Source organism: Camelus bactrianus, chromosome 23 (genome assembly GCF_048773025.1).
Source record: "Camelus bactrianus isolate YW-2024 breed Bactrian camel chromosome 23, ASM4877302v1, whole genome shotgun sequence".
Lineage (NCBI taxonomy): Eukaryota > Metazoa > Chordata > Mammalia > Artiodactyla > Camelidae > Camelus > Camelus bactrianus.
The window spans coordinates 16,510,165-16,537,599 of NC_133561.1; the positions used below are offsets into that span (position 1 = coordinate 16,510,165).

Genomic DNA, 27,435 nt, shown 5'->3' on the forward strand with positions numbered 1-27,435 from the left:
CTAAAAGGGAAAACCTTGGCAACTGGCAAGATATTAGGGCATGTTTTTATGAAATTTGACTCCAAAGAGTGATTTCTGCAATTATATTCAATAAATATACGTGAAGAGTAGTTCTTTGGAATACTTTCCCTGGCTGCTCTGAGAGAACACAAAACATGACACTGCTGGCCTGCCTGCAGACTTTTCAAACTTTATTTCCCACTTAAAACTTCATTGTAAAACTTGTCAAATAAACACGTCAAAACAAAATTAAAAACAAATTGTAGCTGACATCCAGGAATTGCAGCAATGTGTTGATAACAGCTCTTTTTCCATTACCAAGGAAAGAATTAATGTCCTTCACCTCTCAAGCCTCACTGGTGACTCCTGTTGTATTGATATATGCAGGCAGTGTTTTTATGCTTTTCTCTTAGCATCAGCAGATTCTCTACTAGAACACTGACCGATCACCACAACCATGTTTTAAAGACTGGAGGATGCAGAATGCTAGGGCAAACCAACTTCATGATCACATTAACATAAGCTCAGCTATATACACTTCAAATTGCAGTGCAGGATGAACACTGCATATCTAAATGGCTCATATATAAAATGTATAATTAAAGACTTACTTAAACATACACACTGTATTTATTAGATTCCTCTATGTTTAAGATACTGAGGACAATTTAACTGAATATAAAAGTTTAGTGAATTTGCTACTGTTCCATTATAGGACAATTAATAATGAGACTATGTCAACTTAAGTAGAATTTAATGGCTAAAGCTACCTTATGCACATCTATTAAACTAAGATGATTTTAAACTATTCCCTTAAATAATTTTTACATAAACAGATTTCTAAAGATGAACACAACACTCCTTTATAGGGAGTAGAGTTTTGTAAATATAAAGGATATGCAAAATACAGTATAAACTGCATGAGCTAACAGTAGCAAAAACACATTTTAATTAAAAAAAGTCAAAAACATATAAAAATATTAGCCTGAAATGGCAAATTTTCAAACACCAATCTGTGTAAAAATGTTTAAATAGTGATGTTATTCCAAAAATATATATTTTTTCTATTTGCAACAGTTTATAAAGGCAAACAGACACCTGCAATTGAGGTAGCAAAGCCAAATTCACAAACTTTGGATTATGAAAAATATCCTTTCTATGTTTTAATAGCATCTTTCATATAATATTAAATGAATTCTACTTATTTCAAAATGTTTAATTCACATGTATTACTTTACAAAACTTAATTTAAAATACTGCAAATGTTTGTTAAAAAGATACTTAGCCCTGAAAATTATTTCACATTCAAAATACTATACAGAAAAATCTGAAGTCACCATATATTACAGAAGGGCTATCTATTTACATATTCAAACGCAGTTTTCAAAGCTGAGGTTAAGCAAACCACTACTAATGGTCTTCATTAAACAGTGTCCACTAACAATCCTCCCTCTTCACAATTGACCAGAGGACCTTCACATCACGTAACTAGCAAATGTAACAGTGTTTTCATGTTAGAAAATGAATGACAAAATGAATCAAAAATTGAAAAGTCATCAAAAACCTTATAAAATCAATAGTATTCATTGCATTTGTAAGACTTTCCTGTTTTCAGATTTTTAAGGATTGAAAATTTCCTATTGGGATTCAAATTCTGATATCTTTATATTTTCCTTATGTTAATTATTATGATTTAATAAAAATAAAAATGGCTACATTAAAAGACTACTATTTGGCTCTATATATTCCTACCTCAAAAAGAAAAACATAAAGGTCCTGTCAGTGCAATGAAAGGTTCGTTTTGGATTTTTCCTTTTTTGTAAATGGAAGGCAGAATTGCAGAAGCATTCAGACAGTGCACTCGACCAGAATCAGTAAATATACGGGAAGATACGGTAAGGGACGCGCCGACAGTACTTCTCCCAGGCCACGCCGTACTTCTTCTTGCACTGCTGTTCATCCCGTGCCTCTCGGTGCACCAGCAACATGGTGAAATAAATCACGTAGAAATAAGGCAGAATGTGACTAAAACCTGTGAGTAACAACAGTAAATAGTATTGGGTATTTTTATTTTCGCTACACAGTATTGTTTCCTGCCTTTCCCCAAATCCTCTAAAAACAGACTAAATGAGGAAAACACCTAAACCGGTTCATAAAATGCCACTGGTATGAAGCAGAAGGTAGGATTTGAATTAAAAGCTGTTCAGAGAAAAGTGATTCATCCATTCTCACAATCCTTCACAGTCAGGACATCTGTCCCTGTATTTAGAGCAAATCTCCCCGTGTGCTCCCCTCCAGTTCTTTGGGCAGCAGGACTGTCATCCAGCACCGCCAGGGCGGGGCAGGCACAAAACACAAACGAAACAGAATGTGTCTTGTCTTCTTAAGAACCAAAGTTCTTCAGAATCTGTATACACTTAGCCATGAATAAAAACTTAATTTCCACATATTCTGCTTAGAAAAAACCTACAAGGCACAATTTAAAACTTAAAATTCCACTTGCAGATGTTTTAGAGTAAAGCTTCAGGCTCTGAATCCCTAATTCCCTTCAGAAGCTGGAGGAATGAGGTGCCAGCACCCAGATGGGGAACGGGCAACCCCAACCTCTACCAGGTGACACCTAGACCCGATGAGGACACAGTACTCTGTAGGTGGCTGGAGAAGGAGCTGAACCAGTTCTCTTAAATGCTTACCACACGGAAGGGACCAGGCCAGGGCCATGATGAGATCACCCAAGTAATTGGGGTGGCGAACAAAGCCCCACCATCCAGAAACAAGAAGATTTTTTCCCGTTGAAGTATGAATGGTTTTTAAATCTATACAAAAATGAGAATACACTTTTAATGATCTCTAGACAAACAAAATCTTTATGTAGTGTAAATAATATAAATATAAACCAATACTTACGTGCAAGCTTTGGATCAGTGGGATTTTTCCGGAATGCATTTTTCTGGGAATTTGCACATCGGAAGATTACATATCCACAAACTGCAATTTTTTTAAAAATTTCATTTGTTAACAATTTAGATGTAATCTATATTTAAAAGCACATGAAAACTGACAACCAAGAATACTCAGCAAGGCTCTCGTTCAGATTTGATGGAGAAATCAAAAGCTTCACAGATAAAAAGCTAAAAGATTTCAGCACCACCAAACCAGCTTTACAACAAATGTTACAGGACCTTCTCTAGTCATCAAACCATAAGAAAAGAACAAAAATGAGAAAGGGGGGAAAAAAAGACCTACAAAAAGACTGCTTTGGCTGTCTGGGGTCTTTTGTGGTTCCTTATAAATTTTGGAATTGTTTGTTCTAGTTCTGAGAGGAATGTCGTGAGTATTCTGATGAGGGTTGCACTGGATCTGTGGGTTACTTTGGGTAGAATGGCCATTTTGATAATGTTGATTCTTCCAATCCAAGAGCAAAAGAAATCTTTCTATTTCTTTGTGTCATTTCGGTTTTTGGTGTATAGGTAACATCCTTGGTTAAGTTTAATTCTAGGTATTTTGATGTTTTTGATGTAATGGAAATGTTTATGCCAGTTATAAAATTCTGGTTTTTGCAGTGAAGAAAAAAGTGAATGAAGGGCCGCAAATGGCAAAATATCCTTCTTTCTTACGGGTGAGTTGTATTCCATTACATATATATATGCTGCATCTCCCATTATCTATTCAACTACTGATGTGCACTTAGGATGCTTCCATATCTTGACAATTGTAAATAATGTTGCTGTTAATAGCAGGGTGTGTGTATCTTTTTGAATTAATTCTTATTTTGTGATTGGCTTTTTATTCCTTTGACAACTATGTAAGTTTAAAAGCTAAAGCTCTAAATATTCTTAGAAACAATGAAGAGTACATATATGTAAATTTAAAAATATATGGGCAGTTAAAAAAAATGAGCTATCAAGGCATGAAAGACATGGAAGAAACTTAAAAGACAGATTACTAAATGAAAGAAGCTAGTCTGAGAAGGCTTCAAGCTATATAATTGCAACCAAATGACATTCTGGAAAAGGTACAGCTAGAGAAACAATAAAAAGATCACGGTTTCCAGGGGTTTGGGGGGAGGGAGGGAGGGATGAATAGATGGAGCACAAGGGATTTTTCGGGCAACGAAATTATTCTGTATGATACTATAGTAGTGGCTACATGTCATTATGCATTTGTCAAAACCCATGGAATGTACATCATCAAGAGTGAACCCTAATGTAAACTATGGACTTTGGTTGATAATGATGTACCCATGTTGGTTCATCGATTGTACCAAATATGCCACACTGATGAGGGATGTTGCAGGTAGGGGAGTATATACATGTGGGTGGGGAGGGCTATGTGTGAACTCTCTATTTTCTGCTCAATTCTGCTGTGATCCTGAAACTGCTCTTAAAAAGTAGTCTATTAATAAAAAAAAAATTAATTTTTAAAGAAGAATGGAAAAAATTTCATTTAACAATTTAGATATAATCTATATTTAAAAGCATATGTAATTTCACTAAGAAGATATTTCTTGATAAATTTGTGGTATAATTTATACAATGGAATACTACTCGGCCATAAAAAAGAATAAAATAATGCCATTTGCAGCAACATGGATGGACCTGGAGATCATCATTCTAAGTGAAGCCAGGAAGAGAAAGAAAATACCATATGATATCTCTTATATGTGGAATCTTAAAAAAAAAAAAAAAAAAAAGACAAATGAACTTATTTACAAAACAGAAGCAGTCTCACAGACATAGAAAGCAAACTTATGGTTACCAGGGTGGGAAGGGATAAATTGGGAGTTCAAGATTTGCAGATACTAACTACTATATATAAAATAGATAAACAAGTTCATACTTTATAGCATAGGGAACTATATTCAATATCTTGTAGTAACTTATAATGAAAAAAGAATATGAAAACAAATATATGTATGTACATGGATGACTGAACTATTATGCTATACACCAGAAACTGACACAACATTGTAAACTGACTATACTTCAGTTTTTAAAAAAAGTTATTTCTGTGCTCTGAGGAAATTTCTAAAGTACCGAATAGCTTGATTTCTTAAAAACAGTTCAAAACCTCTCAATCTCAAGACGTCAAAAGAAGATGCGATCCTGATGTCTCATTATCACAGTGCTTTCATTATCCACCTGGGGAATACCCTGAAGGCAAAACTAACAGGTACAGTTACATCCATGAATAAAATCTGATGTAGCCCATGTTACAATCAAATCCATACTGGAATTCAGTATAATCAATCACCTTTTAGTTAGGGTATCTACCGGCCATAACGTGAACACTTTATTAATCAAACTGTAGCTCAAAGTCAGTCCCAGAACAACTTGCACATAAATACATGCCAAATCTCACTGCAAGCCTACAAATTGATAGCTTCACTTCAAATGTCAAAATTATAGGCCCTGACCCATCACTGACTATTAACTATTATATTGTCAGCCCTCAATAAAGTAGTAATAAATAACATTTTTAGCTCAACTGTAAAATATACATATCCTGTCTTGAATAACACACAGGCATGTGTTGGCCAACAATGAAACTAAATCTCAATTATAAATAATGGCTTGAATTTCTTCTACCATGGATACTAATTAGTGTAGCAAAACTAGCAATATTTGAAGTGCAGTGCTAATTTTCCCTGCCTTCCCTCTAGAGGATGTGCTTAATGAGCAGTGTAACAGAAGAAAAGCCATCCTGAGGCTAATCCACAACCGCCCAGCCAAATGCACTCTTCACTCCTGCCCTGACCCCACCCCGGCCCAGGTGTTCCCTCTGTCCGACTTGACCCTGTCTCCCCATCCCAGTTTTACCCACTACGATTCAGATCAAACACCTCATCCTCCAATAAGTTCACACTAAGACAAGAAGTTCTCTCTACCTTAAACTCCCAGCATATCTGGTCTGTAAATCCCTCTCACAGACTCTTCACACACCTCATACCAGTGTCTGAGTGTCTTATTTCTCCAGGTAGAGTGTAAGCTCTATGAAGGCAAGACCAATCTTCTTACTTTTTAAGATGCTACCAGAAAAAGCAGGCACTCAACAGAATAAGCATGAATCATTACTAAAACAGTAAAATTTTAAATCAACTTATTAATTTAAATTAAATTTAATAAATTTTAAAACTAAATGGTTTGTTTAAAATTATGTTTAAAGAACTACTAAAGAATCCATAGAAAGAAACATCCATTCTCTTTGCAAGATGCAAGGATCTTTTTATTACTCAACTCATCCATCACAGATTACTTCAAACTTGAGCTAATCATGGGCATTTAAAAGGTCATGCTATAAATCTGGAGATAACAGGGCACAACAGACTCAGGAAATAATATTTAATACACAGAGCCTGAAATTAATACTCACGTTTCAGAGCAATGATTAGAGAAGCCACTGGCCAAGACAGTTCATTTGGATGATGGACCAAATAAAAGGCTTGCAAGCTATAGCCGAATGGAACCCACACTAAATCTCCAAAAGCCAGCATGAACCCAAATCCATCATGGATAATGTCCATGGTTGTCAATAATGCTTCCTATAAGGGTATAGAGAGGAGAAAAAATTTTTAAGTTGGGGGAGAAAAGCTTCTATGTTTAAAGTATTGAAATAAAGTACAAGTTTACAGTCAAATTTATAAAGGGAAGGCACACCAACCAAAACCATTTAAAGGTGGGAGTGGGGCCCTGGTTCCTCGGCGTGCGCATCACACTAAGTCATTCTGCTTCATCTCCTGTCGCTCTGCCCTCTCGCTCCACAGTCCTTAAACTACAGGCCCCCTCTGCCCGGAACACCCTTCTCCCACTTCAGCTGAAGCCTGCCCTGTGCTGCCTTCCCCGACCCTCCCCGTACACGAGGCACTTCTCAGGCGCCCCACCCGTGGGAGCCCAGAGCAGTCGTGTGACCGCACTGTAACTAAGTGGCTCTCTCCACTGGAAGAAAAGGTAGAAGACAGGGAACATGTGTTTCCACCTGTCGCCCCTCCGCTGAGCACACATGCACCAACCTAATTTCTGGTCACGATCTGGCTTTTCATGTCACTTTTCTGTGTTACTCGGCAACATGGGAAACGGCCTGCTTTACCACTCAGGGTAAATTAGGAAGTGAACGCACTCTCTTGTGGATCTGGTCAGCATGAGCCAGCAGCCAGGTCCCCTTGGACCCAGATACCTGCAGGCCCAACTCCAGAAAGTGGAGACCACCAAGGTCAAAACTCAGGAGGTCCAGCCCAAGGACATCTCTAACCTGCCTCTGACTCCACTTCACACCAGCCACTAGAAAAATTAGCAAGTATAAGCTCTGCTGAAGTATCAGTGTTCTAGGTAAAGAAAAAGAGTGATGTCTCCAAAGAGCATTTTTTTCCAGAAAGAAAGCAAAAAGACGATGGAACAGAAGAATGGATGTCATAACCTCTGGGCCCTATGGCTCACACTCTGGTCCAGAGTGCCTATGTGTACACACGTAGGCTCTGAGACCTGCAAGCTGACTTCCTGGGCCAAAACGGGATAAAGGTGATAAAAAGACAGCAGCGGGTAAAAAAGCAGACCAATGATAACAACAAGGGCACAAAGTGGGCAGGGAGTGAGGGGACAGGATACAAAGAGCTGGTGCCAGGCAGGGGCAGGACCCTTGGTTCCTGGGACCTCAAGGGATTTGCAGCTCAGATGGCAGAGCTCAGAGGAAGGGCCATTCATATTTAAATTAGTATTCACAGTTTAAGGTGTGGCACATTAACACACAGAGGAATTTCTATCATCTAGCCTAATAAGAAAATTATTATCTATGAATTGCCCAGAAATGTGCCAGATACTAAAGAAAACCATAAAATCAAGTCTGTTCTTCAAGAAGCTTACTATAACCTGGCCGAGATTCTGATAACATATTAAAAAAAAAAAAACAATCCACTCTAATCCACTATCTCTGGTGAAAAATTGCCTTAAGAGTTTTACCTTAAGATATATTTTCTATGAACAGAAGTCAATGTTTGTCTAAACCTCTAGAAAATATGAATTTCTAAGTCACTTAAAAAGTGACTACCACTATATGACAGAAAGCTAGATGGGAGAATCACTAATCATGGCCAAGCCATCAGATAGGAGGTTAAAAAAAAAAATCTGAGGTGATAAAGCAACAGAGAAGTATCATCTGACTTATAAAATGCAATCTACCACCTTCTTAGGAGCTATTTATTACATACTAGCAAAAAGACCGGTAACTGGTAAGACTAAGTGCACTTACAAGAGTTGGGTTTTTGTTTGTAAATTTCAAAGGCAGATTTAATTCTGAGTAGTCAGAATTGTCGGAGGACTCTTCTCAGACGCTCTCACCATCTCTAGAGCTTCCAGGGCTCAGCCCAGGTTTGTGTTAGGTGGTAAGAGCTCAACAAGAATCCGAGTGTGGCTACTTGTACTTGAGGTCTGCTCACCTCAATGAGGTCCTCATCTTCTCCCCAAGAAAAGGAAGATTATCGACCTATCAGTATCAAGTTCTCAAGGTCGTTACAACTAAATATGACCAAATACTAGTTTTTTAAAAATGCCTTAAAGGAGATGGACCGTCTCTCAAAATGTCAGTAGACTGCCATGAAAACTTGTTTAGGAACATAATGTAGGGCTGCCAATTTTGTTTTTAAAAATTGAAAGAAAACTCAACTCGGAGTTTGGAGGAGATGATTACAAAGATAACAGTAAATATGATTAACAAAACAGTTGTAAAATAGGCCCAAGGAAGAAACTATTTTCAAGAGGAATATATTTAGTTGAGAGAGATTAGCAAACATTTACTAGTCTTCAGGTAGCAGAAAACACTGATGATGTATCAACGTATGAGAAACACCATGTATTAGGAATTTAGTTTTATTTAGATGGTTGCCTCAGTGTATTATGATTTGTGATTTTATATCCATCTTATTAGAGCTATTCCTTGTATTCTGAAACACCAACAATAAAACATCTCCCCTATTATTTAAGAACTAGTTGCCCCTTGACAAGCCAAAAAAACACTATCCTAATTTGATAATCTGCCCATCCATTTTCATCTGATTGAATAACTAAGAAATTGTTTTATTTATATGTATCGGTCACACTCACAAAGCCAAGATCCACAGACCTTAAATATTTAGCACCTGAAAAAGCAGCTAATATACATGGACGTATCACCAAATTCCTAGACGCCTAGCATCTGTCAGCGCTCACTGTGTGTCAGTTCAATGAGTCACATGGCCTAACATCTCCTTTAATCCATCACAAGCCGTGGAGGCAGGTTACATTCTCCTCATTTTTTGTGTAAGAAGCTGAGGCTCCGAGAAGTCAGGTCACTCACCCACACTCAATGTTGTCTGACTCCAAGGCTCTTAAAATGAATTACCTCATTCCAGAGAGCGTCCACCACGTAAAAGAGCTGGAAACTGTTGACCAAAATCATTGCTAAGGATGGAACAGCACGACCCTGTACCTTCATCTCAGCCAAAAGCATCACCAGGTTAATGACCACCTGAAATAAAAGGGGCAAAAATAGTTTCTAGGGACAGAGAGAGTAACTTCCTAGCTGAGAAGGCCACAGGTGCCACCTTAGCAAGCAGCCACCATCAGTGATAAGACATACCAACCTCATGAATCCCTTGATATAACACACTGAGGACACTTCTCCGTGGAGCTCTTGCCAGAGATGCATAACTCACTCCAGTCATGAGAAAACACTGGACTAACCCAAACTGAGGGACCCTCTCACAAAATAACTGACTAGTACCCTTCAAAAGTGTCAAGGTCATGAAAGACAAGGAAAGACTAAGCCACTACTGCAGACTAGAGGGGACTAAGGCCAAATAACAAGAAAATGTGCCATGGGACTCTGAGGAGGATCCTGGAGCAAGGAAACTCCAAAGGTGGAAAACTGGTGAAACTCAAATTAGGTCTGTGGATTTAATTAATAATACCGTAACAATGTTAATTTGCTGGGGTTTTTTTTAATTGTTGTTAATAATTATGCTATGGTTCTGCCAGACGTTAACATTGGGGAAAGTGGTATGAAGGAACTCTATTTTTACAACTCTCATACAAGTCTAAAATTAGGTCAAAATACATTTTTTTCTTAATAAATTCATCTACATTATTATTTTCCTACATGAACATAAACTGATACAATCAAAATAAAACAAACCCTTTTAATGTCTAATAACCTGTAACAGGGCATCTTAACCCTCTGGACTGTATATACAGAAAGAAAATATTTTAAGTAGACAGATTTATGGAAAGCTGTAATTATTCCTAAAAACATACCACCCACAAGCTTACTTTAAAACTGTCTACAATTCTTTCTAAATGAAAGACTAATTTGTACTACTGAACTGAAATTTTTAAAAAGTTTTAAAAAGGCATACCCATCCAATCAGTCCGGGGCGCAGTTCACAAAAGTATTTGAGATCAAAAGTACCAATCCGAGGATTTAACTCACGGCCAATGAAGAAATCATAGATGGCATTTCCTAAGAAGGGAAAAGTTCTTATCCAGACGGTATTCCAAACCCAATTATGAGGCTTTACAATTGCACTGTTGTCTACTATCCAGGGCACAATTCAGTCACCCCCAGGAGCCTTGCAAACAGCCAGCGAGGGAAGGCATGGTGGTGAGAGCCAAGAGGGACCACAAGGATGTGGGGACAGGGGAAGCTGATCCTATCTGGAAACATCCATGCTGCTACAAGCATGGGGCCCTTTAAGGCCAGAGTCCTGGGTTTTAAGGGAATTGGAGCTTTTTTTTAAATGTAGACTCACAATTTTTAAAATATGCAACTTAATTTTTTTTTTGGTGCTTTAAATACTTTAGGTTAGAATCAACCAATTTCTAATTTCTATTATTTGTTGTTTGTTTTTTTAAAAGATGTTTACTATTCAGAACAAAAAATAGTATTTGTCATTATTGTTATGCTACTCATGTTACTAAAATGCTGTAAGTTCTTAAAACGTCTTATTGTCAGCAAGTGACTAAAATAGGAAGAAATGAATAGGGAAGTATGAGGGAAAAAAAAATCAAATAAATTTTCTTCCTTTTATCTTTAAATTTTTTCTTCATCTTTTCTCCCCCCCTACTTCTCTTGATCTCCCATAAACTAAAGCTAAAAGAGCCTAGAAACGGCTGCTAGGGGACCAGGGGCCATGCTCCTGGGACGCGTGTGTGGGCCCCGTGCTCTAACACCGCTCACCAGAGCTGGCCGGCGACAGGTCATCCTGGGGCGCTTTCAAAGCCCTGGCGTAGAGATAAACACTCAGGACCACAGAAAAAACAGTGGCTGCCAGGGCAAACTGAAGGAAGTGACTGTACACATAACAAAGCTCTACGTCCCAGAAGACAGATGCTCCAGTGAGTGCAGATGTCAGGATAAAAGCATAGAATCCTTAAAAAAAAGGGGAGGGGGAGGGGGAAAAATTAATGTTAACCCAGTGTTCATGTGAGAGTTATACCATTATAAAACAATGCAATGTTATTTCATTATTCGGGCTAAATACACACAAATATGTGAACAAGCAGGACCGCTGAGGTTAGTAGCCTTCACTGTAGATGTCATTATCTCTCACACAATTTTTCAAATATTTTAACATACTTAAGTTATTCGTTTTCATTGTGAACAGTCATCTGTTTTTAATTTAAGAGAAAGCTGAAAAGAAGTGCACAGAAAGTCACTGCTGAAGAGCTGAAAAGAACCTCAAAATTCACATAATCCAAACCCTCAGGCCCAAAGTCAAATGGCTAATTATTGACAGAGCTGGGCCAAACACATTTTAAAGTCTTTAGGGCAATCTTGGTGGTTATAAATCATAAATTTTTTTACCTGAAATAATTTATCACTACGGGTTTCAAATGATCCTGGTCATATTCTGCCTCCCAAACACAGATCTCAAGACCCTGCCCTTAAAGAAGAGGTCACAACACAAATGCCCCCCATGGCCAGGCAGGCAGCTGCGAGGATGTCAGGGAGGGACTGTGGGGCCAGAGACATTCATTCCAAAGTAAAAAGCACCCACGAGGACCCACAAGAGGAACTCCTGTTCTGAGCCAGCCCTGCTACACCTAATAGACAGGGGCTGAGTGTACTGTTGGCTTTTTTTTTGACTCAAGAAATAGTCTTGCTTTCAGGCACTGAGTACCTCCAGAATCTGTTCTCTGAGTAAGTCGTCCAGTTTTATGTGAATAAAAACAGTCAAACACAGAAAAGAGGTAGATGTTACTTACAAAAGAATTCTAAAATCAAAGCTTTTGTAAAGTAAAATGGTCATCTCTAATTTATTATTTAAATCCACATTTTCCACATACCAGGTTTACTCCAAAGAGTAACTTCCAACTTTTTCGACTTTTTAACTTCTTAAAATATTCATTTAACTCTCATAAAATTTATGAATATGAAAGAAAAGGACTGGTAGAGAAAGCAGTGTCTTGCTCTCTGGCCTACGTGGATGAAATTACTCAAAACGTCTTAGGGCTCTCCTTAGTTTACGATGGCACAATCCCGTAATGAGAAATCTCTTAACAGCAGGACCAGTAACCAGATGAGGAAATTTTAAGAAGGATCAGACTAGCCCAGCCACTGCCTGCTCCTCCAGCAGCTCCAAGTCCGGGAACTACTGGGCTCAGTCTCAGAGGGAGCCTCACTCACCCTCAAAGGGAAGCGAAAACAGAAAAGAAAAGCACTTAGAACAGAAGTAAATGGGTACCTAGAGAGAAGCCCACAGAACATGAGTATCATGGACCTGATGGCGAAAACCCCATCTCTCCCCAGACTCGGCCTCACTGGGGTCGCAAGGCACACAAGACAGGGTGTGTCAGAGATTCTAAAGCTGGTTCCAGCAGCAAGGAATCTGGTAAAAGTAAACAGAATATCTGACAGTTGCAGCAAATAAGTGTTAAGCAGGGGTCAGGGACTGAGCTAGCTTCAAGTTTTACACACTTGGCACAAAAAGCAGAGGCATCAAAAATATCTTTGGCTTCCCTTTTAGAGCCCAGTAGAGTGATTTCAGAGACAGTGGATGCTAGGTTAAGTCACTGAAAAAGTACCCAAAGTTAGAAAGGTGAGAATTGATAGGATATCAAAAAGGCCAAAGATTAAAATTTATAATGTAATTCCCAAGAAAATGAAAACAGTCTACTCAATCCAGTTAAAATGGAAAAACCTTTTAAGGATAACTACACTATATACATATTTCTTAAAAGCAAGTTAACTGTACTTTATCAAAGTTGGCAAAGTTGGACTGATCTCTTACTCAGCACACACTCTACCGTCGGAGGTCCCAGATCAAGAGGGACAATGTCTGCCCACTTCCCGAGATGCTCAGGGCTCCTATCCACAGCGCCTCCTACAGGCCAGCCACTTCCCTAGCACCAAGGGGACACAGGCACGTCCCAGCCCACAAGCTGCCTTCTAGTGAGGAGACCCCAAAGGTCAGACAAGTACACTGATGTCAGGAAGGCCTGTCGTAGAGGAAAATAAAGCAGCGTAAAGGAAAGGAAGGGACTTGAGCACTTCTCTGAGCAGAGATGTGACAAGGATGAAGCCGCGGCCATCTGACATTTGGGGGGGGGAAGTTTTCTAGGCAAAAGCACTGAGAATACAGCCTAGAGACAGCCCCGAGGCCAGTGGCTGGAGCAAATGAGCAAGGGCTCCCGAGGGTGGGAGTGGCCAGGAAGCCCACATCAGTGCAGGACTTCCTGGGCCGTGGGAATGACTCAGGATGATAAAATACATAGACAAAATTGCTTCAGTGAGTGATAAATGCCACTAAGAAAATAGAACCGGAGAGTGAGAAAGTGAGGGGCTACGTTACTTTACATGGCACAATTTTTACATATTGGCTGCAGGTGTGAGCAGTTTCTCTGCGTGCCCTTCGGACTACGGAGAGAGAATTTACCATTTACTGCTCTGGTGTAATCGGCTTTGACAGTTTAAAGAGTACAATACCCAAAAGTCTGAGCTATCAAGTTACTGATTTGAGTCTTTAAAGAAAAAAAAAATCACCATTTAATCTGTACTTGAGTCTTCTTCCATCAGTGAGAGGTGTTCCTTCTACAACCTTAAAAGAAAAGGTTTGTTTTTAATTTTAAAGTTTAAAAAGCACACTTTACCATGATATATATGTCTTGTAATATCACTTACATTTCAACATGCCCAAGAAGGATCATCTTTTAGTAGGAAAATTCAGTAACAAGTTTCAGAAATCTTCATGGCATACCCTTTGATGAAGGAATTCCACCTTCAGGAATTTATCCCAAATGTAAATCTAGTGGATGACTTCTCAGTGTACTGAGACTATGGCAATAGCCACCCTCTCCCAACCATCCACGTCTCACCACAAGACTAAATGTGCTTTCAAAAACTTGTATTATCTAGTCAATCCCTAGCTCAAAGCTCTTCAGTGACTCCCCAGTGCTTACAGAACAGAATACAACTCCACTGTCTTACATTTGTGCTGTCCTTTCAATGGGGTTCAACCCCACTTACCCAATCTGCTATGGCCCATGTGCTTCTGATGACATGTATTCATACACTCCCTTGCTCTGCTATTTATACATACATGCTCACCTAGGTATTCAATATTTCACATGATTCTTTTATCTCCAATAAGAGACAGAGGGCACTTCCTGGATCAGACCATTTCTTCTCTTCATTGGATCACCCACAGCATACCCGTACAAAAGGTACTCAAGAAACACATGACTTGAATGGGACGAGTTAAAATAGAAAAGTCCATTTGCCCAATGCAGCTACATTTTATTCCCCAAAATAACTATTCAGAAATGTGGCAATTCATTATAAACTGTAAAATACTAACATGGTATCATTTGTCTTGGGCTAAACTACTTTACCCTTTCATTAGCTATGAAAGGGAACCTAGGGAAAATGTAGTATTTGTTTACAGATTAGCAAAACCGCACGTGCTAATTTCAAATGATCTCTATCTAGTAAAGGTATCTAACAACTACTGTGTTGGGTTTTAGTCTGTGAAGAAAAAAAAAGATATATATAGGGGGAAGGTAATAGTTCAGTGGTAGAGAGCATGCTTAGCATGCATGAGGTCCAGAGTCCAATCCCTAGTACCTCTACTTTAAAAAATACATATGTATATTTTAACCATCAAAACTGCTTTTCTCAATAAATATTGTCTAGTTTGAACTAGCTTTACCTAAGTTTATCTGAATTTGTGACTTTTACTCTAGAGCCTTCTCATAAAAACACCTGAAGGTTCACATTACTCAAAATTCTCTCTAGAGACAATAATGTCATGGTGAGGTTCCAAAGTATTGAAAGTCTGCAGCTCTGTCCTCCTGTCATTTGCCACATTTGCCGCTCCTAGTAAAACTGATCCTTTGGTTTACAGCTGGCAAACTTGCAAAGCCCTAAGAATAAGATCTTTAAATGAATTATTTATTGATTAGGGAATCTTGTGTTCCAAATAAACTATTTTACTGAAAGAAGAAAAAACTACTTAGCAATGAGGACAAATTTTAAAGACATTGCCTGAATTTTAAAAGAACATTAAATGTTCCTGACAACAAATTTCTGAAAGAGATGAAAACTGGAAACTCACCATATTAAAAAAAAAAAAAAAAAGTTAAAAGATACGGACTAAAGTCCACTGAGCTCAGTAGCTTATCAGCTGATAATTTAAAATTCTACATCTGAAATGACATATACTAAGAAGGAATTTTTCCCCCCAATAACCTCTATCATGAGTCACGATATTTTGCAGAATAGCGTATCCTTTTCTATTTGGTTTGGAAAGGCACACAAGAACCCTCAATCAGATTCTTAAAGTTCTGCTTAGTAAGCAAGTGTTACAGATACAAGAGTAAAGGCTTATTAACAAACTGCAACTAAGTTAAGTTTGGGCAGTTATGACCAAGGACAGCTTTTAACCTTAAAACTACTATAAATGTCTATGTAAACACGGGAGCGAAGGGAAGAAAGTCTCATAAAACTATACACACCAACAAAACCTTACCTTCCCAACTGGTAGTAAGTAGAACAGAGCCTGAAGGAAAAACCAGAGGAGGTAGACCCCAAACACTCTGGTTTCCCATAACTCATACAAAGCTGGCAGAGGCGGCGGGAAATTCAGAAGGCTGGGCTCTCTCTGTTTACACAACAACAGCAGCAGGAAGAGGAAGGCAGGCAGGCCAAGCATGATGAGAAAAACACCTGCAAACCATCAGTGAACATTCAAGGCTCTAATTTCAATCCAGGTTGTTCTGTTTTATTTTTTTCAAGAATCACTTGGGTTTCTAAGGTCAGAACTCAAGTCTGGCGAGCTGCTTGAAACTAGTTCCTAATGCATCAAGAGAAAGTCCTAACCAATCTCTACCTGTCACATCCTGTAGGAAAGCAACCACAGGCATCAAAGTAGTAAAACCGCAGATGTCCAGCACTGAACAGCTAAATCCCACCTCGGAAACCAAGCTCTGAAATGTTTAAAATGCAACCACTTATGGGAACAAACATGCTGAAACTCCAGCAAACTGAAGACTGGAACATCTATAAATTATTGGTCTAATCTTTAAAAAGACAGAAACTTTATATCCCTAAGTTTCTAACACTTAAAATAGTATCACATTCATGTAATACGTGTGCAGACTTTTAAGTGATGCTGGACACCATCTTTAACAGATAAGCTAGCCAAGAGTTATAACTTACAGAATACAAAGTAGTTAAGCCATGCAGGATTTTGAACCAGCTGAACAAGAAGCACTTTTTTTTTTTTTTTTTTAACTAGCTCTTAAAATCTCACCAGCTCCACCCACTTAATAACTCCAAGCCTCTGAATGCTTTAGATCTTTGACCCTCATAAACAGCCCACCTAACAGGTAGGGGAGACACCATGACCTCCCTAGACACATGCAGCTTATTTCCACTGCTACTGCCAAGCCTGGGCTGTCACCTCCAGTCTAATTATTAACAGATTTTCCAGTCACTTATCCTTCACCAGCCTTCCCACTTACAACTCTCACACTAACCTTCCTTTTGTCACTTCTTTGCTCAAAATCTATTGACAGATTGCTAAAAGTCTTCAATGCAGCCACAATGGCACCCTTATCCTCAAAAATGCTCCACTCAGGCCTTCGCACCTGCTGTTCCTTCTAACTAAAAACTCTTCCCCAGGCTCCCCCCTGGCTCATTAGCTGGCCTGCTTCAGATTTCTTCAGAGAAAGCCTTTCCTGTTCACTTTATAGCAACCACTGCTCACATACCCTGTCTGCCCTCCCTTAGCCGGTTCTGATGCCTACCAGGTACTCCTCCAAACTCTAACTTCTTTGGCTGTTGGCCTGCCGCTTCAAAGGTCCTCAACGATGTAGGTCCTTTTGTAACAAACTTTTCTTCCTTAGAATCCAGTTCTTTTAATTTGCTCTCTTCTCTTCTTGGACGAAGGCTGTACTGTGTAGATAGATAACTACTTTCTTGTGACAACGGGAATTTTTCCTATTTAAAAAGTAAAAAGTATTAAATATCTGTAGTCAATAAATATCATGAGTGCTACCACATTAAGTAATCCAGCGTCTCAATACAGTCATATACTAATAAGAATAAATTTGGTAAATTATATTCAGTCTTAATTGAAGGATAGAATTTTAGAAAAGATAGTAAGAAAAATTATGGTTTCCAAAGTCTTCTTTAGAGAAAGTGACTTTAACAAAGAAAACAATTACCTGAGATGAGAAAGACACCGTTTGGGCCTGTATGTTCGCTTGCGCCTGCGTGTTCGCTTGCGCCTGCGTGTTCGCTTGCGCCTGCGTGTCCCTGCGCGGTATGTCATTCCGCTCTCTGTGCTCAGGCTCCCCATTGTATCTGCTGATGCTGTTTCCAAATGGCTTCTAAATTGAAAAATATGAAACATTTTAACCATAAGAATGGTAACTTAATAAAAATGAACATGATGGTAAAAATTTACTATTTGAAACCACGCAATAAAACAAACTCAAGAGTTTCACAGCCTTAATGCTAAAGAATTTCAGCCTACTTTTATTAAAAATGAAATGGAATAAAATTAACTAGAATTTTCCAATATTCAAAATCTTTCCCAATCTTGGATCTTTAAACAAAAGTAGACCAAATCTTATCATTTCACTGTTCAATAACAAATGCTCCAAAAATATTTTCTATGAGGCAGATAAAGTTAAAATTGATAAATTCATTAATTGACTTAAAAAAGAGGAAAAGACATTCACTGCCCCAAAATAGCTAATAATGAGAAATTAAGAAATAGTGGGCAGAATATAAAACTAAAAAAAAAAAAAAATAGTGGGTATTTATGGAGTATTACTAGTAGTAACCTACAAACTGCCTATTTTCTGAGTTTCATCTATCTGCCTCATTTTTATTTAACCTTGAATTTTCTCTCCCTTAGTCTCTTTTCTTGAATGCTCATTCTCTTCAAGCAGTGGAGGGAGGGAATTTCTTATCAACTGTACAGAGGAAGTAATTTAGCTTACAGAACAATATCTAGGCAATGCATGGCTGAAATCTGTAACTTTGCTCCTTTAAAGTCACTGACAAATTACAACACTAATAAACCAATAGGAGGAAAACAAATTTAAAAAGGCAAGTACCCTCTGGGAAGCCAACTGGCAAAAGACAGCATTAATGTAGCGTAAAGTTCTAGTTCAAATCAAGGTCTAATGGAGCTGTGATTAGCATTCAACATATACTTAAGTTTACCAAAGTGCCAGTGAGCTACTTAGCAGCAGTCTCACCTAAAACCTGCATTCTGTTTTCCAAATGTCCAATATATAATCCATAGCAACCACAAATGCAATCCTGTAACACAGCCAGTCAGCTGACCCTAAACTGTACTGACTGCTAATTGACAGGATACTCGCACAGTGAGGCAAAGTATCACAAAGACCACAATTAGGAGTCAAAAAGAACAAGCATAATGTGATGTCAGAGCTACATGTAGCCTAAGGTATCACCCCATCCTCAACTCAGAAATGGGTCCACGGTGAGCCCGGGGCTCGAATGGTGAGGAGCAAAGCCAGTCTGTGGCTCTTGGGTCACTAGGACTATAAGGAGGTTACACTGCAAAAACATAGCGGTCACTAAAAGCTAAAAGTCAAATGCGACAGAAAGCATACAGCATCTATTCTTTAACCTGAGTCACCTGACTAGTAAAGACGGCCACTAACAGAATGTTCAGACTCACCAGTAATTATTAGTTAAAATGGTGAGTTGAAAATCTCTGATAATCAGATTGGCCCAAAGAAGAAAAAATTATTATTACACTCAGAATGAGAAAATGGTCATTCATACTCTCCTCATACTGCTATAAGCTTTCTTGAAGCAATAATGTACTAAAAGCCTCAAATCTGCTCTATCCATCTGACCTAGCAGCTCCACTTTTAAGAATTTATCCTAAGGATGTTGTGTAAGAATATTTGTTTATAATAATGAAAACTTAGAAAGAAAAAAAGCTAAACATCTTTCAGTAAGGGAATTAACAATTACATTACCTCTGTATGATTTATGATATATCTAAACAATACCGTACAACAAAAGTGAGGTTGAAAATGTAACATAGCAGGTTATTCCCATTATCTTAAAATTTAAAAATCTGACTCAAAACGCTATGTGCATAATCCAATTTATTAAAAATTGGTGTGCATTTTATCCAGAAGAGGTAATGTTAAGTGAATTCAAAAATTACCTTTATTCTTTTTATTTATAATTTCTATTCGGTCTACTGTCTAAAATATTCATTGTGCAAGGTGCTACAGGCCCTGCACTCCCTGATATTTCCAAACTTGAACCTTGAAAGTAATTCTATTAATAGTCTCATCTTTGAATATAGAAAAAGCAATCAACTATGATAGTAAGAAAGCAAGAATATGGTTTTTTGTTGTTTTTTTTTTAATGGAGGTACTGCGGATTGAACCCGGGACCCTGGGCATGCTAAGCACACCCTCTACCACTGAGCTACACCCACCCCCCAAGAATGTTTTTATGACAGTTATGTCTCGTTACTTAACACATGAACATTTATACACTATAAAAAAAACGTACTCCGTTCAATCTATAATCTACATCTATTTCAAATTTAAACATTGTTTTTTTTAACCACAATATTAAACAGCACTCTTACAACTTAAAAATACTCTTTTTCATGGTATTTAAAAGCATTAAACCTTCTATTCTTCCAAACATTCATTTTTTTAAGTAATCTTCCAAAGTCATTCCCTTTGGTTTGACATTTCACTGACATTTTAACTTGCAAATAACTTGAGAACATACACACACAAAGGGGAAGACATGTTCTGGGTGGACTAAACACTGTAAAAGGGCGGAGATCGCCCAAGACACGCACCAGTACCAGCGGAGTCAGTTTAACTTCCAGTATTTCCTTCCTTGCTTCCTTAATGTCAACCTGGTGCGAAGCAGAGGCGGATCGGCGGGAACCTTTAAGGAGCCGGCCAGGGGACCTCGAGCGAGACCTTGAACGGCTCCCTCGGCGTCTGGAGGGAGAACTGGAAGTTGAGCCACTTTTCCTTTGCCTGAAGGAGGTTAAAGGCTGGAGGGGGAGGAGAAGGCAGAGCTTCACCAAAAGCCGTAATGCACACAGGCAGGCAGACCTGCACTACAGGAGGGCAGCAGAGGCAGTGATTGGCACCGCTGACTCTAAAACCATCCCGGGATCGCAGGGGACCTGAGCATCTATCAGAGACCAGTGACAAATGCGCCATTAGTGACCCATCTCTCCTGAGACCAATGCAGCCTTTCCACTCCTCATTCTTCTTTGAAGGTATTGTCATGAAATGAATGTCCTAAACAAATTAGCTGTACATTTTCCCAGTAACACACACAAGAAGAGTTACAATTAACATTGATTAAAACTGAGGTGATGGGACAAAAGAAATCAGCACACAAACAATAACAAGAAAAGTAGTCCCACAGTTTCACTCTGAGCAAAACACAGTCAGATCTTGAGAACAAGTACAAGTCTGGATTACTTCGCAGTTTTCACTCTGCCCTCACCTACTCCCAGTGTTTCCAGAGATCCAGACCTGAGGAAGGCAAACCACCCCAGGCCAAATCCTTCCCACCATGTTGGTGTGGCCCAGGAGCTAAGAACGGCTTTGCAGTTTTCAAATGATTGCAAACAAAATCAAAAAGAAAAATGAAACTTGGTGGCATGTGAGAATTATCTGAAATTCAGATTCCAGTGTCCATGAATAAAATCTTATCGGAACACAACCACGCCCGTCCTTCCAGAGTGCCCAGAGCTGCTCTCACACTGCACGAACTATATGGCCAGTAAGCCTAAGATATTTCTAGTCTGTCCCTTTATTCAAAAACGTTGCGACCCCTGGTCTAGAGCACTCAAACTGTGGTCCACAGGCTGTGGGCTCAAGAACTATTTGTTCCCGATCTGCAACAAGGAATGAAATTGAGAAGAGGTGGGTAGAAATTTTCATAGCATTTGGACAAACTAATTTTATGTCTGTTAAATCTGACATTAAAAAGTTAGGGCTTTTATTTTCTGTTTTTTTAATCTGTCTAGTAACTCATTTTTATGGTATTTTACATAAGTACTTATACACTACAGATAAGATCTTTTCAAGCTCAGGTCCTCAGCAGACAGACTGAGAAGCCCAGGAACTCAAATCTCCTGATTAAATCATGGGCGTTCGGGATGAAGCCCAAACCCCTCCAGTTCTAGTTCCTGCTCAGCCCTCCCCTGGCCCTCACCCACACACCCTTTTGGGACTTGGCCGTCTATGTCCCCGACCTTAAGCCTTCGGCATGATGCTCACTGTGGAAGCCCCCCAACCCTCACCCATCACCCGAGTTTTTCCCCTCTGTCCTTATCACTCAGCTCTGAAAGCCATTCCCAAAACCCTGTGCCCTTCCCTAACCTTGATGTGCTCCAGGACCACCTGCAACAAATGATCACAGAATGACAGAGTGTATTAGACCAGGGGGAGGATGGATGTAAGTGTCCGACTTCTCCAGCAGACTAGGATAGAAGCTTCTTAGGAACAGGGAACCGTGCCTCACTCAGACATTCCCAGAGCCAAACACAGGACCTGACCCAAAGCAGGAGCGTGACCCTGTGCCTCCAAAGAGAGCCAGACCTGACTGTTCTACACTTAAAAACCACACCTACAGTGATTTCCCAATTATTATAAATATATTCCGTAAACCAAAGAGCACTTACCTTAATATCACTCTCTTTCAGTTCCAGTTCAGTTCCGTCTTTGTATTTTACAGTATAAAGCTGGGACCTGCTGTCGTAGCTCAGAATTTCTACTTCATAATAAAGGGAACTCCCAGGCCAGCGACCTCTTACCACTTCACCATCGGCAAATTTCCTACTTGGCATTTTTGAAAATCAGTCTGAATAGTTTAAAAAAAAAATGGGATCAGTGCATACACACTTACATTTGTCTTTTTTCATAGACTGAACACTAAAATACAACTTACCAAAATTTTTAACTGGTCAAGACTTTAGGGACAGAAAAACCTCTAGAGGAGAAGCTATACAACTTCTGTTTCAAAGGTGAGAAAACTGAGGCTTAAGGATGTTCACTGTTTTGTCTAAGGGCATAAAAACAGAGTCAGGACACAGAGGTGGTTCTTTCTGCTACACGGAACCTCACTGGGAATCACTTATACAGCCACTGTGGTGCAGGTAAGTGGCACTAAGGATTAATTATGACAAAACACAAAGTCTGCACTTAGCAAAATGCTACCCACTGACAGCGGCTATACTTCTTTAATTAACAAGGCACAATCTCACAAAGGACACACATTTTCTGATTTATAAATGTACATTTGAGGGGGACATGTTCCAAGGCTCCCAGGCATTCCTCAGTGGATGCCTGAAATCCTGTGATACAACACAGAACCCTATGTATATACTCTGTTTTTTCCTATACATACATAACAATGCTAAAGTTTAACTTATAAATTAGGTGCATAAGAGGTTACCAATAACTAAAAATAGAACAAATATAAAACAATTATAACACTATGCTATAATAAAAGCTTTGTGAATGTGGTCAGTCTCTCTCTCAAAATACCTAATTGCACAAATTTAATGCTTTTTCCATCTTAACTAAGCACTTAATCACACACTAAAACTTTTGCAGTGTGAGGTGCAACAGCAAAGCTAGCACAGGTTTCTTTTTCCTTCATCACAATTTCATGGATAGAATACTTGCTCTTACTGTAAATCTTAGCATCCTCAGCATATGATTTTTTTCCCTTTCCTTATTAAGTTGAGAATTTTCACCTTTTCACTTAAAGGAAGCACTTTATGGCCTCTCTTTGGCATATCTGAATTGCCAGCATCACTACTCTCGCACCTTGGGGCCATTATTAAGTAAAATAAGGGTCACTCGAACACACGCACTGCAATACCTTGACAGCCCATCTGATAACCAGGACGGCTACTAAGCGACTAATGGGCTGGACACGCTGGACAGAGGGATGATTCACATCCCAGGCTGGACAGAGAGGGTCAGCACAAGCATTCTTCATGCTACCCAGAATGGTGCACAATTTAACACTCGTAAATTTATTTCTGGAATCTTCCATTTAATATTACTGAACCACAGGTGACCACAGGTAAGTAAAACCTCAGAAAGCCAAACAGTGGATAAGGGGGGGAGGACTGTAGTCTTATAAAGGCTTCAAAAATATATCTAATTTGTAATAAATTACCTTTATTAAAAAAACAATAAACTATGAAACAGGCCAGGAAAATAAAGGATGTATAACTAACATTACTATAACCTACCAACAGGGAGAAAAATAATTCTAAGTCTATAGTGAATAGCGAATTTGAGGTTTTCACAAAGCTTTGAAGTCTTACAGCTAAAGTCCCAAGCGCACACCAAGTAACTCAGCCAACTACAGCCCTGGGCCAGCACCCCAGCCCTTTTCTCTCAAGCCTACAGCAGACATCGACCCCCAGTTAGAACATTCCTTTCCACTGAACCAAAACAGGGCCCATGAGGGTTTGTATAAACAACACTCTAAGAAGCCACAAGCAAACTGCAGGAATTGCCACTTACATGAGGCCTGTTTGCCACCTTTTTTCAAACACTAACTGATTGCTGGGTGCTCCCCCAAGCAGATTCACGTTCCCAAAGGACAAAACAGAATGTCTCTAACACCAGTGAAATTAGCAGGGCTGAGTCTAAGAAGCAGACAGCAGGACAGAAAAATCTCTCCTTAAATCACCTTCATCTCACCAACTAAGCAATTTCCAAAATATCATCTGGGCATGTAAATATACATTCCTCCCCCAGCCTCTGCCAAGAGCTGATTACACAACAATAATAACATTGAAGAATTTTTGAAGACGCTCCCAGGTTAAGAAAGGAGAAAGTTAAATCACCCCTCCTGAGAAAAAGTCTTTCCCAAGCACATTTCTTCACTGCTAATCACCTGAGAAAAAGTTTAACAAGCTTCACTTGTTTAGATAGATAGTCACTAAGGTCAGTAGATGAAAGAAAACCCAAAGGCTTATCTGGTGATTAGAGGATGTCACTCAATTTACACATTAGTGAAGAGAGTGCTTCTTTCCAGACCTACCTGAGATAGCATCACTGGGGTAATGAAAGGGTTTGGACTTGGAGTGTGGGGAGAGGAGCCCAGGAGTTCTAGGGATAAGGTCACATATGGCTGAGGAGTCATGGTGAGGGGAACTTAGGAAGCAGGGGACAGTGGACACCTTGAGACCCAGAGGAGGGGCACAAAAAAGGAAGGTGACAACAGCAAGTTTTGCCTATTTCAACACTGAGCTAGCTCTGGGCCTCCAAACACAGAAAGAGGAAGGAAATGTGCCCTCCTCTCTTCTCTTGTGCCCCCTCCTCCTCCTCGGACCCCCTAAAACCAAACCACTGTTATTAATACCAGTTCTCTGACATTGGTCAACCAGGGTTGGAAGAAGACAGTTACATCTTTCTCCACGAAGGTGCCTTTCAAGTTTCAAATCACTCTTTATAAACTTTTGAAACACAGTCCCTCAGGACGTAGGGACCACCTGGGTTTTTTAAAAGGTCCTTGAGCAGAGTCTGTACCTTTTTGAAAATGTATTTCTTGGCATCTTTCTGTTGTACCTATGACACACCACAGACATAGCATCTGTGCACAGGTCAATGCCATCGAGGTCATTCCATTATCAATTAAATATCTGAGGTTAAACAAAGTAAGATATCTGGTAGTTAGATCTCTAAACTTAATTTTAAAAAAAAAATTAAGAATTGGGACTCTACAGTGCTCTTTCATGTGGTGGTTGAAAAAGAAAAAGGAACAAGCCAGGAGACCACTATCTTACACACAGACGTTCCCAAATATGAAACCACCATCATATGTGCACCCCCCACTTTCCACAAGAGCCACACACAACTGTCACACAGCACCTCACATCCTAATCCTGCCGGAGTGTATCAGCCAGGTGGGACAGAAAAGCCCCAGGACATTTGTGCATGTCATCATGCACTCACCTAATGGAGTCAAAACACATTAGGCTAGGCCTCCCTAGGAAGGGATGTTTCAGCCAAGAATGTTCGCAAAGAAAAATTTTGTTTACTGAACACAGTATCTTCATTGCCTATTAGCAGTGGAAACATGGGGACCCTCAGGCTTTTCTCTACAAGCCACAGGCTTGCTAACTCCAGTGTCAATTGGCACTGGAATCCTCACACATTTCAGCTCCAATATGTTACTGTTTATCAACACAACAGAATGTGCTATACTGTGCTGATCACAGTGTTACAAGGGCCTTTGGTCATCTTTCCTTCACTTTTCCAAATCAGTCTAAATGTGACAGATAAAGGGAAGCTCAGATGAAGTGTAACACACACCTGCGCCCAAGGCTGGCCTTCCAGGCAAAATGCAAACAGGACCCCTTGGCCTACCTTCCAACTCCGCCACAGGATGCAAAAGAAATCCCACCTTCCTGGCTGTAGAGGCAGGATGACCTGACTTTTCCTCTAAGTAGTGTAAAGAACTGAAGGTAATAACAATTTCCCTCCTACTCACTCTTTTCTCTCCTCCCTAGCGAGTTCTCAGAAACTAAACTTAAACTAGACTTGCAACCCAGTCTAAATTAGCTCCCCCCACCATCCTTTCCTCCACAGCAGGTGCTACAAAATGTAATTAATTACAGATTTGCACATGTTTGTTTGCAAGGTCCCTAAAGGCTGGGACCAGGAGTGTGGGTCTAGCTGGGCTCTGGCCGCGTGCATAACCCTCATACAGCAGGCGAGCAAGCACACTCACTCCAGGCTGGTGAACCCTTGGGTCGCCCACGCGCTGTCCAATGTAGCTACTGGATCGTTCTGTGAGTATCCACAGCATGACTCCCGACCAGACTGTACAATCATTTTGGTGAACTGCCCGTCAACAGGCCCTCTGCAGTCAAGCGTTTACTAAATGTCCCTTACAAATGTCAGAAGGTGTCATTATGAAGTAATTTTTTATGCCTTAAAAACGGGAAAAAAACAGGATCGAGCTTTAGCAGGAGCACGCAAAGCTGCCTAACTATCCGTTCTTTGTGCAGAAACACGGGGCGAAGGAATGCAACACAGGCAGTCAGCACTGGAGAGTCGCCAAACCGAGATGGCCACGACCCTAAAAGGCCGGTGACAACCAGCGCAAATTAAAGTCAGTCTTGCAACCCCACTTCCCCGTCTGCCAGGCTGCCGCGCCTTTTCTGCCTCCCCACGAGCAGCGCCCGCCAAGGCACCCGCTAATCTGTCAAAAAGGCTCTCGGAGAGGGCGGGTGCTGCAGGGCGGGGACAAACGGGCCGGGGAGGGTCTCCCACCCACAAACCCTCCCCAGTCAACACCATTTTACTCCGACGCGGCGCGTCCAAAATGGAGGGAAATGTCCGCAGTTTAAGACCACAGCTCCATTTCCGCAGCTGGCCGGGCCGGGCGCAGGTCGAGCCTCGCCAGCAGCGGCCAGGACCGACCCGGATGAGGGGAAAACGAGGCCTCGGTGCCAGGCCCGGTACCCCCGGGCCCACCCGCCGCGCCCGCCTCGCGGGCCTCCCCCCTCGGCCCCTCGAAGACCGTGCCGCGGGGAGTGGGGCGGGGGTCGGGGCGCTCACCTGCTCCAGGCTCTGGCGGGAACACAAACGGCTCCGAGAGAAACTCGGAGCAGCAACCCGGCGGCAGTCCAGCGCGCGCGACACTACCCCTCCCCGCTCTCGCTCTCGCGCCCGGCGGCCCCGAAGCCCGGGCGCGCGCGCGCGCCTCCCCGGCCCCGCCCCCCTCGCCTCGCCCCCCGCCAGCGGAGCTTCCCCAGGACTCCCATTGGCCTCTCGGCCTTTTGAATCATGCCCGGCGCTGTCGATTGGTCGCGTGCCGTGGCGCGTCCGCCCTGCCCCGCCCCACCGCGCGTCCCGGCCAGTGATGGGGGTAGAGGACCCGAGATGGTCCGCA

The 27,435-nt window shown here is 40.5% G+C and overlaps 1 protein-coding gene across 1 annotated transcript; it reads right to left on the minus strand.

The window, feature by feature from the left end:
• Positions 1 to 169: 169 nt before the first annotated feature.
• Positions 170 to 27,258, minus strand: LBR (lamin B receptor). The gene is made up of 14 exons (XM_074351674.1): positions 27,102 to 27,258; positions 22,193 to 22,371; positions 20,342 to 20,545; positions 17,691 to 17,855; positions 17,271 to 17,463; positions 15,992 to 16,188; positions 14,008 to 14,062; positions 11,203 to 11,394; positions 10,382 to 10,485; positions 9,370 to 9,495; positions 6,373 to 6,541; positions 2,908 to 2,988; positions 2,694 to 2,816; positions 170 to 2,032 (listed from the first exon to the last, which is right to left on the minus strand). The coding sequence occupies exons 2-14, from the start codon at positions 22,355 to 22,357 to the stop codon at positions 1,872 to 1,874; spliced, it is 1,935 nt and encodes a 644-aa protein (XP_074207775.1). The 5' UTR covers positions 22,358 to 22,371; positions 27,102 to 27,258; the 3' UTR covers positions 170 to 1,871.
• Between the last annotated feature and the right edge of the window lie 177 nt (positions 27,259 to 27,435).